General features: G+C 42.2%; 1 protein-coding gene across 5 annotated transcripts in view; it reads right to left on the bottom strand.

Annotated features, from left to right (window-relative positions):
• Positions 1-16,381, bottom strand: part of MORC2 (MORC family CW-type zinc finger 2) — a 91,194-nt gene that overhangs the window by 63,764 nt on the left and 11,049 nt on the right. For 4 of the 5 annotated variants that reach the window (XM_075013144.1, XM_075013138.1, XM_075013139.1 and 1 more), the window contains 3 exons: positions 14,216-14,250; positions 13,546-13,614; positions 7,506-7,596 (listed from right to left, as the gene is read on the bottom strand). In XM_075013144.1, the coding sequence (XP_074869245.1) occupies positions 7,506-7,596; positions 13,546-13,614; positions 14,216-14,250 (195 nt within the window). Of the gene's footprint in view, positions 1-7,505; positions 7,597-13,545; positions 13,615-14,215; positions 14,251-14,715; positions 14,894-16,381 lie in introns of those variants that run through there. The other variant, XM_075013141.1, reaches the window with a different exon arrangement.

The raw sequence follows: 16,381 nt of genomic DNA, 5'->3' as shown, positions 1-16,381 counted from the left end.
CATCCCCAGAGCGTGCAGTGTAGTGTGAGAGTCCTTACTAAAGTGGAAGACAGCATCAATATTCTCTGCAAATAGTTTTTTAGTCAAAGTGTAGGTCTTCAACTTTCACCTGCAATTCTTTGGGTATAGCATTGGCTTGTAGATATGAGACATACCACATTACAACTGCGGTGGGCTGTGGCTCCTGCCGCTGTATCTGCTATATCCAGAGCTAACTGAATAGCTGTCCTGGTCGTGGTATAGTCCTTCTTAACCACTGACTTGAGGATCAGCCTCAGACTCCAGTAAATAGTCCAGAAGCGGCATCAATTTAGCACAGTTGTCAAAGTCATGGTTTGAGAGGAGGGCAGCGTAGTTTGTTATGCAAAGCAGGAGAGCAGCTGAAGAATAGAGCTTCCTGCCAACGATGTTGAGTCATTTGGCATCCTTGTCCGTTGCCACTCACCTAACTGTGGTGTGCATGATCTATAAAGTGCAGCATCCATTAGGGAGTTTGGCTATAAGTGCGTGAATAAAAACTCCATCCCCTTTGGGGAAATGAAGTATTACTTATCAAGCTTATTAGTGGAAAGCACTGAAGCAGGGGTCTGCCATATGTCGTCACCTGCCTCAAAAATGTCTTCTTCTGTGGGTATGGCAACATTAGAAGACTGCATCAGCTGTAGGTTCCTTAGAAGGCACTGCTTTCTCTCCTGTACCTCAGCAAGTGGTACATCCTGTTTAAGAGCCATCCTTTTGAATCGTTAATTAAAATTGCTTTATGTCATCTAGTGGCAAAATGGTCCCCAGAAAGACAGCTTCATTGGGTCACAAGGATGACTGGCCATGAGGAGAGGTAGCAGGTTCCTGCTCCTCCATGCCTGATACGAGTGCCATTTCCACTTCTAACTGCTGGGGTGATGGAGACTGAGGCAGTAGTGATGGGGCCGAAGTAGGCGACAGTCGAGGAAACACAGAGTCTGCCCCAGAGTAACCCTGTGATCAAAACCTGTCAAGCTATTCCTGTCTGAGGGAGTATCACCAAGGAGATTAATGGTGGCGATGGTTGCGATAGCAACAGCTGCTGGAGTGGAGGGAACACATCAATTCATAGGAGCGTCTACACCAGTCCCAGGAAGGATCCCTGTGATGCGAACAAAATCATCTGCAGCACATCCCAGAAGACAGAGACAGCAAAAGTGACAGATGATGGTGGTACACCGTATCAGGTGCAGAGGTTAAGAAGGGGGAGGGCAGTCTGTGTAGTTCATAATGTCTCTCTAGCCTTTCAGATCACGGAGGGGGTGATCTCAGGGCTGGAACCATCAGAGATGGAGAAAACGACGGTGAAAAAGTCAGTGACAGCAAGTGCAGAGCGAGACTTCAGTGCCGTGACTTAGTCAGTGCCTTCCTTGGTGCAGCATCACAAGGGGCTTCCAGTGCCTAGCGCACAGGTGGTGCCGGCAATCGGCACAGAGAAGCAAGTGCCAATGTTGGCGCTGTAGTCATGGTCAGTGCAGAGGACTTTGTCAATGATGCCATGCTAGGAACAGAGTACTTTGAGGAAGAGGTCTGCACTCTTGGTTCCAAGGGCTTTGATGTTGGTGCTGTGAACTTGGTCATTTTGCCGCTCATGGCAGCCTTAGACTTTACTGAGGCAGTGCCAGAGATGCCAGGCTTTACTGTGACCCCAAGGGTACTCTGTAATATAGCAGGCAATGAGCTGGTCAGCGAAGTTTTAGATTTCTCAGAAGACACAGTGGTTGAGGAGAAGGTCCTATGTTTATGTGCAGGCTGTTCCACGGCTCCTATGGCCTCTGAGATAGAGGGCTGAAGAGCCTTGTCAAATGGCATTTTCAGGAGCGCTTCCCAAATAGCACCCAGCTCTAGCAGTTAGTTTCGTGCAAGGTGGACATTTTTGAGGGATATGGCACTCTCCTAGGCACCTATGCACTCAGTGGCCATCCGAGGCAGACATTGCTTCACAGCACTGTTCACATTTCTTAAAACCTTGTGAGCCCAGCATGGTGAAAGTGGGCAACGCAGCGCGCTTCTTCAGTGAGGTTATGTAACCAGCAGATAAATGGTAGAAATGAGTTTTGACTTGAATTTGTAGCAAAAAACTTAAATGTTAACTATGGTCCAGCTTTAAAGGTTTAAGCATAATAGTAACTTTCCTGGCGGCGGGGGAGAGACAATGATTAGCAAGTAACAACTGAAGAACAGAAGGAAGAACTACATGGAACAAAATAGAGTTTTTGAATCTCATGACATCAAGTTGAGGAGAGGCAGTTAGTTCTGTCTCCAGTCTGGGGCGGTTGAGAGGAACTGGCTTAAGCTGGTCTGCACAAGTGATCAAAAGAGCACGAACAGAGAAACATGGTAGAAGTGCATGCACAGACTGGCCAGATACAGCTATGAAGAGTCTGCGGTTTGCAGTGCCAGGATGAGCACAGCACCTACACTGGAACAACCGCAGGGACATCACTCCAAGAAGAACCCCTGATGCCAGAGATAAGCTCATACTAGAAAGAAAATCTTTTACCAAAGATCCAAGGAGCACTGGCGAGGTTGATGGATAGAACCCTGTAGTTCAGGCGTCAGCAACCCCCAGCACAGGTGCCAAGAATGGCATGCAAGCTGATTTTCACCAGCATGCAAAGCAGCAGCTCAGCCCTACCCCATCTCATGCATGCAGTGGGAACTGGCTCAAAGCCATACCACCTGTGGATTAACAAAAGATCAGCTAATGATACTACCCACCACCTAAACTGTAAAACTCTGCATCTTTATTAATGATGCTGTTGTAAGTAGGATTATTAATGACTTTCAAAAGTATTACTGGCACTCAGGCTGTACACAGAGGTCAAAAAGTCAAATTTCAGCATTCCACATCAGAAAGGTTGCTGACCTTGGCTGTAGCTGAAAGCCAACCATTAACCTTAAGAGTCTTCTGCAGGTGGATAGATGTTTATATGAAAAATAAGCATTCTGCATATTGAGAAAAGTAAACAACAGTCTTTTTTCTAGTGAAGGGATGATGGTTGCTAAGATTACTCTACAAAACTTCAGTTTACATATGAACTAATTGAGATGGAGTTCTAAGACTGGCTTTCACCCATGCTCCTTCTGGGTTACAATGAAGTAAGTGGAGTAAAATTCTGTGCCCTGACAGAACCTGTTCCTCTAGCCTATCATTCCCCTTTTGCAACAGCGAATCCACTTCCAGGGTGAAGTAAAGCTCATTATAGCAATCCCTGAGGCAAGATCAGGTAAGGGACGAGGAAGCACTGGGAATGTGATTGTATAGGCATGTAAAATGATATTCATGACCCATCTGTCCACTACTACAATTCAAACTAAAAGAGTTAGACACCTCCAAAGGATGTGGATCAGGTGTACCGCAGGAGGAAACATTGTCAGCTGTTTTCTAGATGAACTCAAATACCACTTCTGTGAAGGCTGAACATGTGATGTTGAATACTGTGCAGTTGGCCGATGGAAGAACTTGCACTTGTGTGCAGAGGTATGAATGTCCAGGGATCAGAGTGACTCTGCAACCTCAAGGGACTGAGTGGAAGAACTGCAGTCTTCTGACACTGGAGAGATACGTTGGAAGAAACGTCCTCTACAGTATTCTGCACTTCCCAAGGGGAAACTACATGAATGCAGCAACAATTCTCTCCTCACGCTGATCACCATGGGCATCCACCATCAACTGGAGCATCATCCTTGCAACCAGCTTACTCTCCAAGACAGCCTGGAACCACAGGCATGGTCCTGCTGTGGAAGCTTGTCTATAAAGTGAGAAGGCATATTTAGCTAAAAGCGTTTGGTGAAGGCAAGCTATCAAGACGACCTTGCACGCCAGAAGGCCCAGTCATTTACCCTCCTCATCTGCCAGAGCTGAGAATGCATGCTGCTGCCTGGCCCATTCCATTGCCACTTTTATCACTTGAGAATTGGATGGGAGGTGAAAAATTTTGACCTCTCAGACTATTCTGTCCCCTTGGCCAGGGAGTGCCAGTCTGAACAGGTTAAAGGATAAAACAAAAAGCAGCCAGGTAGCACTCTGAAGACTAACAAAAAACTTATTAGGTGATGAGCTTTCATGGGGCAGACCCTCTTCTTCAGATCTGAAGATAGTGATGTACCAGAAAAGATGCTGACGGAAAATTGACGTGACAGTTTTATAACACAGAAAAAAAATTGAATAAAAACTGACACACAGGACAGAAAGGGGCAGCAAAGTTGAGGGGAGGAGGTGAGAGGATTACTAACTCCAAGTGTCCTGCAGGAGATCACCATGAACATCAAAGATCCCTGACAGCAGGGATTGGCCTTAATAGAGCCAGCAATTACCTTACACAATACAAAGACAGCTTCCCCATCTTTGATGTTCATAGTGATCTCATGCAGGACATTTACAGTTAAGTCCTCCAATGAGGACAATTTAGAACCCGATTCCAGAAGCGGTGCCATCAGTTGCATGAACCATAGGGGAAGCAGGCAGAAGTAAAACTAAGTCCTGTAAGTCCAAGGTAGGAAAACATACTTCTCTACATGTTAATTATAGAGGAAGACGTGGAAGCTTTGTTTCACCTAATGCAAAAAAGATCATGGGGCTTAGGAGCCAATTCCAACCTCTCTGGTGTCAGTGGCCCATTTTGAAGTCAGAACCACAGCTGGAATAGAGGATTGCTTCAGGACAGATAGTTCCCTTGACTTATGTGCACTACACGACCTGGAAGGCATACCTAACTCTGCAGACATAACTGGTGTATCTGGCAATTTGCGTGACTTGTCATCCTTGTGAGCCTCGGAATGCACTGCTTCTCCACAGCTCGCACTCGTGGAAAAAACTTATCTTCCTTCTTGAGTCTTGACAAAAAGTCTTACTGCCATGCTCATGCACATACTTTCTTGCCTCCCAACTATACCCAGTACTAGTATTGGCAAAAACAGACTTCCTATCTGTGGTTGGAGGTGCTCTCCGAGGCTGCTCAGGCTGTTAATGGGGAGACCAATACACTACTATTTTTAAATTTCCAGGCTCTAGATACATGGCACATCTCTATAAGCCTCAGTGGAATACAACAGGGATCATCAGACAAGAAAAAACTCCACTCGTCTAGATGGAATGAAGTATCCCTCCTCAACACTTTTCAGAGAGGGAGTGCATGAGGTATGCATCTAAAAAAAGTGGGTCTTTGTGAACAAAAGCTTATGCTCCAATATATCTGTTAGTCTATAAGATGTCACAGGACTTCTCATTGTTTTTGAGAGACAGGAATATGCCACACTTCCCTAGCCTCCAACTAAGAGAGTCACTTGACTGGGATGCAAGAGTTGTAAGACAGCCTGTAGTCAATGCTGAGGTTCTGGAACCTCCTTGTACAGAATCTGGAGCTCAGGTGCCAGACTAAGAGCTCAAGCTATTGCCTGTGACCATCACGCAGAAATGGGGCAACCGCTTCATCTGGCCACCTCAGCTTCCTCCTTCTCCTTCCACTCCAATGAAGCTAGCCCATGCTAGCTAGAAGAGGATAGATAAGGTTTGCACCCCGATCTGGGGTGCACAGAGTAAGGGTCCAAGGTCCCAAATGCCAGCATGAGGAGTCAACCACTTGGGGTTGACCTCATGGGACTGGGAAGTCAGTCTGGCAGAGAACAGGATCCACTTTCCTGGAACATCTGTCCACATTCACCTCCTTGCATAATGGTAGAGGTTCATCTGGAGCTTCTGACTCAGACAAGACGGCAGGTTCCCAACAGACAAACAACCATTGGTATCAATGGATGATTACACAACTTTATAAATAGGAGAGACCGCACCAGAGTTGTTGAGGTGGTTTCTTCTAGGTGGATCTAAAAGGAGAGGGGACTGAAGACAGGGAGAGCAAAAACGTCGTTCAGGGAGACACAGCTCACCAACCATCCTGGCACTGGGTGTACTGGTTGGGCCACCAGATTTGAGACTTCCCCATTTCTAGTGGACTTTGGATCCTTTTGGTGCTATGCTGGTACAGGTACAGAGTCTGATCTGAATGTTGAAGGTAGGAGATCCTTGTCCTTTGGTGTACGTATCAGCACCAAGATCGGTACAGATGAATCCATTCTTCTACCTTGTCACATTCTCCTGTAGAGGTGGTTTACCTAGGCCTAAACCTTTAGGATCCATGTACAATGATTTGCCTGATGTGGACAAAATCAGGGAAGAATCTTCTCAGCACATCTATCCCTAAGCTTGTGACAGTGCCCCTTATTTTAATAAGGAGCCTTTAAATTTTTTAGAGTTGGAAGTTGTTGCCTCAGCTTGAGTGTGTGCACTGCTCATTTAAGATCAATGTACTGGACAGAGGGAAGACTGTCTGTGACTCAAATCCCACTGGGGTCTCATGGCTTTTCCCATCCAGGGATTTTCAAGTCTGAGTACTCAAATTCCCAAATCTGAAAAGGGAAGGAAAGGCAGACGCTGCAATTAACAGAGACATGAAACTCACCGAGACAGTAAGCGAAATGCTGTTATCAGTCATGCACCAAAAAAAAGTGGAGGAAGGAAACAGTTCTTAAATCCATGGACACTACCGCTTAGTCCTTGTTATCAGGAGAGAATTTTCTCAAGGGAGGGAACAAACAGTAAAAATACTAAAAACTAGTTAATATATAAAAATAGACATTAAAAAAGTGAGAGAAGCTGCGGACACAGAAGATTTTAACTTGGGCCATGTGACAGTAAGGAGGAATTATGTAGCACATACAACTAGAAGGGACCTTAAGAGATCATCAAGACCAGTTCCCCTACACTCACAGCACGACCTAATTGGATCAGGGTTGGTCCATAGTGCCCCTTTTACACTCAGAGCACAAGGAGTGTAACTGCACATGTATGAACCAATGGACACTTTTTAGTAAAAATAACAGGTCTCTGATGCATGGCATACTTGTGTATCCATGTGTGGAATACATATGGGAAAATCAACTGAAAACTAAAATTTCTATAACCTGTCTTTGTATTAGAAAACTGTTCACATGAGAGATAGCGCAATGCAGCTAATATGGCACTTGACTTGACTCAAGAGACCTGGCTTCTATATCCAGTTCTGCCAATGAGCTGCCATATAATCCTTGGTGAGAGTTATTTTAATTTGTGCATTCCCCAATCTTGGTCCATCTTGTCTATTTAAGTTGTGAGCTCTTCAGAACTATTACCATCGCTATTTTTGTAGTGTCCCTAGCATGACAGGATTCTGATCCTGGTTGAGCTCTCTGGGAACTACTGTAATACAGAAATCCATTAATCTAAACTCTGTGTCAAGACATTTTCTCATGTCCAATTGCCCAAATTCTGCAGATTGTAAAGGAAAAAAGAGAAGAAAAAAAGAGGGGTTAAAGCCACACTTTTCGGACGCGATAGCTGTATGAACACTGTTTTCTTTTTACAGAAGTGTATAAAGCTCAACATTTGCTGATCCTCCAGAAGCCAAACCCGAAGATATCAGAAGGCTGGCTTCTGTTATACCTACGATTTCAAACCATTTCCATACTGCCCAATTTGAGTCGACTCCGGTGATCGTTTGGCCGATTTACCAAACTGTATCACACTTGCGGCATCACCTGGAATAACAGAGAGAAAGTGAGCGCTAGATATTAAGTATGTAAAAAATTTTCAACTCTTTCACTCTGTATATGCACAAACAATGTGTTTCACAAGATTATCATGATTGCATAACATAGAAACAGTCTAAACAGTGAACCCCTCCCTCCCCCGCCAAAAAAAAAAAAAAAAAAAAAGGTTGGTTGAGGTGTGATTTTCTTTAAAGACGTATTTTTATACCAGCAAAAGCAATGTTGTAGAGGCAATCAATGGCAAAAGCGTACCTTTGCCAGCAGCACTTATTTCATTCAGGGAAACAGTATAACTAGTTTTTGCTAGTTGAAGCTGAGTTCACACTAGAAGGGTTTGCTCATATAGTTAAGCTTTTCTTGTGCAGACTAAAGTCATGTCCCTTAAATATCAGTTAGTCTATAAGGTGCCACAGACTTCTTGTTGTTTTTGAAGATACAGACTAACTCAGCTACCTCTCTGATTCAGGTCCCTCCAGAATTCCAAAGACATTGATCCTTTCTCACAAAAATTGAAAAATTACTTCTTCTGTTTTTAGGTCCAAAACAATTCCAAATTCCCTCGGATTAGAAGTACCCAGTAGAACAACTGCAGTATGGACTGTACTGCAAACAATTCCACAATATCAACTTTTGTAGTATACAAAAGAATAATACTTTACATAAGTCCATGCACCCAATTCTAAGTCCTTCCTGTATGAAACAAAATGATCATTTTAACAAAATGATACCATTAACCAGCAGTATGTTGATAAAACAACTGTAAAGTTACCGATGGTTTTGTAGAGTGTTGAGCTGTAGAACACTGAGATGGTATTGAAGTAGCATCACTCCAAAACACAACTGAGATTTAATATGCTATTAGCACTGGTCACATGGAACAATCACAATAGAAAGAATGTGATGGAATATGGTTATTTCGAGGTCGTAGGATTCAGGTTGTTGTTGTTTTTTTGTTTGTTTTCTTTCCAGCATGTTAATTCCAGTTTTCCATTAAATTGTGAGATGGGAAGCTATGGCTCCTAGTGCATGACTAAGAGGACATGTCTATGGCATTGGTCAGCCAACTTTTCACTTTGGCAAACATCTTCCACAAAGGCTAGGAACCTTGCCATTTGGTACTCTACCAGCTTGGCATAATTGTCAGAAGTCATGCTTTCCCAACAAAGACTGATAATTAGTGATGCAAAACTGCAACACTACGGAAAAGTAGACTTTCTAGCACAGAAAATTCAGGCATTTGGCCACTCCTCTATGCTAGCCAGACATGTGCTGCCCTGAGCATTCAGTCGCCATGTGAACCATCATGCATCTGATAAAGTGGGCTCCAGTCCACAAAAGATAATGCACAAATAAACGATTAAACAGACAAATAATATAATAAATAGATTAACAAAACTATTGAAGTTTGGTAACAACTAACTTACTAATGAGGTCTGTGACGAGCTTGGGTACAAATGATTCTGAGAAACACTCTGGATGACTGTATGGAAGTAAGTTTTGTCTGGTCTACAAATTCTCAGGACAATACCTAATGAGGAATTTTCAGACCAGCTGCGAGGCATGCATTTGTCTCATGTTTATTTCTGGTCTCAGTGTTAAGTTTCAAGCCACGGAGAGAAGTGCTGTCTTTGGTAGAATGGTTCCATGAGAAGAATGAGTTACGCAAGGTATCCTTTTCTATATCCATTTCCTCTGAAATCTGAGATATATCGGGTGTGGATAAATCAGAGGAGCTTTTATAGATATTAGGCATGCTGGTTGTTTCATGACATAGCCTGTTGTGTCACAAAACCAGAGCATCCTCATCCAGAATGCGATGAAAAATTACTAGACTTGGCCTCCCCTGAGCACATGAAGCATCCTTCTTAATGAGCAGGAAGAGAAGAAAAACTTAACTGGCATTTTGCATATGACCACCCATGTCACCTGCTTTTAAAAACTTATGAAAGAAGAAAAAAATAATGCAACTCTTGGCAACAAAAAAAACTTTTTGGACAACACAGCTTCCTCCTCCTTTCTCTGGCAGTCCATATTTTCTTTTTAAATGGAGAACAGCTGAAGGCTTCAATTTACAAGCTTTATCTGTTGTCTGATTATCCAGGCAATTGAGTTTAGTCTTCACAAAGAGATCATGCAATGATAGGCAACTTTCCCAAACTAGGAGAAAGTGAGCCTTTTTGTGAAGAAGAGCTCTGTCGATGTGCACATCAACTGTTGTAGTGCATTCTGTAATCAGCATTATGGCTTTCTACGTACTGGTAAGGTCTTGTTAGAAGTTTGCTTCTACCCATATAGGCTGTCACTGGTGGTCTCAACTGTCAATACTAGATAAGTCTGCTTACCCTTGCAAGAACATGTTCTTAACTGACCATGTCAATTAAGATACTACAATGCACTGAGAGATGAACATTCACAAGGGTGTCTTGAAGGGCTTTTCTTTAAAGGAGCTCAGATGAATACATCTTGGAAGGGACAGATGTACATAAACCACTTTTTGTCCAGACAGATATCAATACACTAGAAGATTTCTGAATCAAGTTATGGGGAGGTAGCTACATGGGGGTGAAAAACTGCAAACAAGAAACTTCTGTAGGAGGCCCTGCTTAGAAAATATAACTATACCTTCTCCAGAGAAGGGAAGCGAGATGGATTTAGGGTTTACATATGTAATCTCAGGATATGCCTATAATTAAAATGCCAGAATGGCACAAACAGCAGCACCAGGGTAACACTTTAGAGTAGAAGCTCTCTGCAAGAAGAGCTTCTCCTGTTCCTATAGTTAATCCACTTCCCAGAGAGACATTAAGTAGATAAATGGAAAAGTTCTTCCATCACGCTATCTGTGCCCACAGCAGGGATTAACTCATCATAGCTAAATGTCTAGCTGGTATATATATTTTTTAAATCCCTGAGAAGGAGAGAACAATGTTGATGTAAGTTTTCAATGTAGACCTGCCCTTTGCCTCTGCAGATATCTCTTCAAGACTTTAAGATTCAATACCATATGATGTCACTAAACAGCCAGTGATTAATAAAACCGAGTAAAATTTTTCTGGGAAACTCCCTCTATCACCTTAATTTTAAAAAGATACACACAAGACCATTATCTGACTCTTTTGGATGTTCTTAGTCATAAGGAAAGACTAAACATACGTCTAAGTATCTGTTCTAGTGAGAAATTGATTTATTCTTTGAGATTCCCTATACTGAAGTCATTTGTACCCACCCATCAACAAAGAGAAGTCCCTCCTCAAAGTGAGCTGAGGCATCAGAAACTAAGCATCAAACTTAGGTGTCTGACATTTTCTGGATCACAGTTCTTCTGGAATATCCTGTATTCTCATCTGTTTAAAAGGTAGGCAAACATCTTGCTGGCCTTTTCTGCTGCATCTGCCCCTGCTTGGCCAAGTGTTCACCAACACCTGACAGGTATTGCAATGCTGCAAGTTACCTGGATTCAAGTTCCCTGAAATTTCTTGTTTGCAGTTTTTCACCCCTCATGTAGCTACCTCCCCATAACTTGATTCAGAAATCTTCTAGTGTGTTGATATCTGCCTGGACAAGAATGTTTTTTGCAAAACCAAAAGCCTTCCCACAATGATGCTTGAAGCCAGAGCTCAAGCTGAGAAAGAGAGGACTACAGGGTTCTGCTATGTTCACCCTAGTGTTTAATGTATGCATGAAGCTACTAGGAAATACCGCCCCCGCATCAGATGAGGTAAGTCTCTGCCCACAAAACCTTATGCTCCAAAATACCTGTTAGTTTATAAGGTGCCACAAGACTTCTCGTTGTTCTCGAAGCTACAGACTAACATGGCTACCTCTCTGATACTAGGGAATACTGTCAGCATGCCCGGCCAGCTCTATCAGCAGTCCAGAGAGTTATGAAGGTATTGCTCAGCTCTTTTGTCCTGAGGAACCCCATAAGCAGCCCAGAAAACCAAAGATTTAACTCCCTTACATCATATAGTCCATCCTTCATTTGAATTCCATGTTTAAATGAGTCTTCCCCATAGACAGACTAGAACAAACATTGACAAGCCATTTTAAGATCTTTATTGAGGAAAGGCTTGTACAGAGACCTGTGTGACCCTAAACATAAGGCTCAGTCTGTTTTCTGGCAGCACAGAAGTCCAATAAAAGGTATTCTACTGACAGCACTATGCTTTGGTCCTTGCAAGTTTCATTCTGAAGTCATCTGGGTACAACATCTACCCTGAGCAGGTACCAGAGAGTAATCATCTTCAAGACTACTAGATACTAATCATCATATGTAAGACTGGCTGCTGTACAATGAACATGGCAGAGCTTCCACATGAGTTCATTACTGGTAGAGCTCAGTGTGATCATCCATCCTGGGGGCAATGAAGGCACAGATCACTATGACTAGATGTACATCACAAAGACTCACTCTCTTCTTGCTTCCAGAAGATAAGACGCAGCCTTGTCTGGTAGCGAGGAGGCAGTACGACCCACTTACCAACTTAACAATCCAAATGCCAACAAAAGGCAAAGACGTGACTGCATCCTACTCTTCAGAGGATCTCTCTCCTTTCCTACAAGCATCACATTTATTCTTCACAGACTGATATTAAGCCAATGCTTTGATTCAGGTACCAGCCAAGCTGGTACAGGATATAATTCATGCCCATTGCACAATGCTGTCATGAACTGCTACCACTGAAGCCCACAGCATCCAATATCTTCTACTAGTTCAGCATACATGCTGAAAAAACAGACAGTACTGAATCCCACAAGATTCACAGATAAAGAGCTCAGGGAAGACTAGCAACCATCTACCAAAACCCTCTTGGCTATTTCCATAAGAAATGAGTTTAGCCAACTCAGTGTGACATCATTCATCTTTTCAGGTCACCTCAACAATACAGAGGCACATGATTAAAAGCTATTTGTAGATCTTGGAATATTAACATGAATGTCTGCCTTCTGTCCATGACCGTCAGAAGACCAACAAGTGTTAATTTTCAGAATACACAGTCAGATCCAAATTATCTCTGTGAGCCACAGGGAGTTGATGGCAAGGCTGAGGTTGGGACTCCAGAAGTAGGTCTGAAGATTGACTACTGCTAAAACATGCTTGCTGCTGGAACTTTGCTCTCACTAGATCAACTGTTGAGTCTGTTAACTGTACAAAGAGTTTGCCAAAAGCATCCACAGCCTGGGACGGATGCCCTTATGTAGTTAGCACAAATCTCAAATAAGTGATTGAGAAACTTCTAGGCCGTTGATACATCAGGTGCTCCTGTAGTCTATTTTGCCCCTCTTTCATAACAGCCTTGCCCAAAGCAGGAAAGAAAGATGGTTGGTCTTATTGGTAAGATCTTCTGCATCTTGGGTTAAACTATTTCAACTTTTATGAACACTAATGCCTTATTCGAGAATGAAATTGAGATGCTTTTGATCAGCAGCAGACCTAGGCGATCTAATCACTAATCATGAGAATAAAGGATTCATTTATGTGATGGCACAGAGTTCCCACAGTGAATAGAGGTCCTGTAGGGATATGCCTGACTCTCACTCAAAAAAGTCTTCAGAATCCATCTGCTTGGTCTGGGAAAAATCTTCTGAGTCTACAGAGCAGACAGAAAACTTCTCACAACATGGCATATGTGGGCCCAAGACAGACCAAAAGAAGTCTTATTTTTGTGTTCAGTTTCACCGATTTCTTTGCAAAGAAAAAAAAGCAGCTCTTAAGTCTCCCTTGCAGATGCGACATGGATTTGCATGGACTCCTTGTGACAATCAGATTCAATTTCTGCCTTGTGGCACTGCTGTTCTAAATATCTAACCAAGCTTTTTATCATGCATCACCCACAGAGCCTATGACAACTGTACGGATATGACATTGGCAGAATACTTGCAAGGATTAAAGTTGTTTTTTCACTGCACAATTCTGCCAATACATCTGTCACTCACTTGAATCCATTCCTGCGCCATCATCCAAAAAACATAGCATGAATCCACCTCGTAGGTCCTCTCGTCGTTCTATAACGAGAGAAGTATTAACAAAATGATTTCACTCAAATAGGTCAAAACTGGAAGTGATCCTGGAAGTCATACTTTGCTTTGCAGAATAGGGTTGCAGGTTAATTGACAGATTATCTGGGTTTTATCTCAAGGAATCATTTCCCTGCCAGTGCAAAGGACTCTGGCGCTCAAGCTTCTTCATGCCGCCTATTCTTTGCCTGTATCACATAAGTCCGGTCTCCTGTATTGGGTTAATTTGCTGCTGCTGCTGGGTGGTGTTGATGGCTTGTGCTATATGAAGTAAGACTAGATGATCTAGCGGCCCCTTCTGGCTTTAAACTCTAAGATTCCTTTAATCTGGTAGAGGATTCTAGCAGATTCAATTCAAGATCAGCCTAAATACAATGCAGGGCTCCCCTTGTTCACTCTCCTTTTGATATTTTGAAATTACAAATAAAAAAAAGATTTGAAGGCATTACTAATGAGACATGATCTTAAGGAATGTGTGTCTAGTACCATTTTATTAAATGTAAGTCCATAATTAGCTAGGTGTACTTTACGGGTCCCCTGGTGACTAGGCACTGCTGGCATTTAAGGAAAAGACAAGAGTCTGACTTACCTGTATAAATATCTATTCTCGTGGCATCAGCATCTCTACAAAAGGAACAAAATCATAATCAACATGGATGAAGGAGAAATGCTTTAAGATATTAGACCACACAAGTGAGGTAATACTTGTTTATTGGACCAACTTCTGTTGGTCAGAGCTAAGCTTACATAGGACTCTTCAAGAGTAAGCACAAATTCTTGTTCCTCACCAAAAGAAATCTGTCCAACAGAAAAGCATTACCTCACCCTTCATGTCTCTCTAAGGAGAAATGTCAGTACCGCTTAACAAAATGCAAGAGACTTGTTTACTGTTCCATTATTGGCCTACTCTCGTTTGTGGCCAGACTAACACAAGACACTGAGCTTGCATACACAATTAAACACAGTTACAATGCAAACAGCTATTCCAATTTCATAAGAGAAACAAGTACATGGAGATAAAATATTCTTGTATGACATGATAAAATAAGCCTGCAGCTTGAAGCTTTTCAGGTTCAATATTTTACTTACATCACTTACTTTCTCTTCAACCAAGACTTCTTCAGAGCATTAGACCACAAGCATCTAAGACAGAGAATCACCTACACTTGCTTTATTAGTTAGTGAATCTGCAGTGCAATTATACTGAGAAGGAAAAGAGCACGGTTGCATTCCAGCTGTCTCTCAATGTGCTAACCTAACAAGCAGAGATTTTTTTCCCCCCTAAAAATAACTAACCAGTCCTGCAAAGTCAACCCAAGTTCTCCTTAGCTATCATTATCACCAGTAAAACAGTAAATAACCCAGATATTGGTTAACAATTGTGTTGACGATACGAGAACCAAAATATACTCCAGCTCCCTCTCCCATATTTCTACTGGCTTGGAAAGGCTAAGAGAAATAAGACTAATATTTTGTTACTGTCACGACTGAGTCAGAATACACAAAAAGAGCAGTTGAGTTAAACTAAAGTAACAGTTGGAATTGTTATCATGGATCAGTGAACTTGCTTCTTGAATTGTGGGCACAGAACTGAACATGGGGTTCCAGCAGCAGTCGATACTGGAATGCACAAACAGCAGAATCTCAAGTAGGAACAGAAAGATTATTTAAATCTCTGTATTTGGCATGGGTACAATCACAGCTGGAACTCGGCATCCAGTTCTGATGCACACAATTCAAGAAGAATACTGATAAACTGAGGAAGGTTAAGACGGCCATGACGAGCATTAAAAGAATAAAAATATGCCTTAAAACCATCAAGTCTATCTATTTAGCTTAAAGTTAAGGGTTGACTTGACTACTGTTTGTAAGTGCCTACATGTAGAACAAATATTTAATAGTGGGCATTCCAATTTAGCAGAGAAAGATATTATTACATTTGAATGACTGGAAGTTGAAGCTAAACAAATGGGAATCGGAAACAAGACAATTTTAATGGTACAAGCAAATTAATCACTGGAAAAAAATTACCATGGGCTGTCGTGGATTTTCCACTGCTTCTCATTTTGAAATTAAGATGGGTGTTTTCCTATTAAAATCAGCTCCAGGAATTATTTTGGGGAAGTTCTATGGACAGTGCCTGGAGATCCGACTATATGATCACACAATGGTCTTTTCAAACTGTAGACTCTATGAATCAGTATCAGCTCTCACTTTTGCCTACTCTTGCCTCTACCTTCTCTCTGCCAATTCATTCCACCTTTCTTTTCCTCACACTCTGATAGTCTATGCTCCCCTTCATGTCTAGAACCATATTCTCTATCGTGCTGCAGCATATGCCCTCATTATTCTTCAATCCCTCTTAAAATTCACTTTTGCAAAGCTCAAAAATGAAAAACTACAATAAAAGTCTAGAAAAAAGGGATAGAACATTAATCCTCCTTCTTGGTCTCTCAAAATACGTCATTTTCTAACTGCTTACACAATCCATTTATTAAGACTTTACCCTATCCTCCTCTTGGGTAGGGCTTCTATCTTATATAGGTTGAACCTCTCTAGTCTGGCACCCTTAGGACTTGATCAGTGCCAAACCAGACAATTTGCTGAACCATGGGAGATCAATATTGTCTAGCAGCATTACCAACACTTCCATTGCTTACTGGGCTCTCTGAAGAAGTGGGTCTTACTCATCTAAGTTCATTACCTAATAAATAAATTCCTATAACACCTTAAAGACCAGCACTGTTTGTTTTTT

This window comes from Carettochelys insculpta, chromosome 18 (genome assembly GCF_033958435.1).
Source record: "Carettochelys insculpta isolate YL-2023 chromosome 18, ASM3395843v1, whole genome shotgun sequence".
Taxonomy (NCBI): domain Eukaryota; kingdom Metazoa; phylum Chordata; order Testudines; family Carettochelyidae; genus Carettochelys; species Carettochelys insculpta.
The sequence above is the reverse complement of the archived record's forward strand: the minus strand, read 5'-3'. Positions and strand labels throughout refer to the sequence as shown.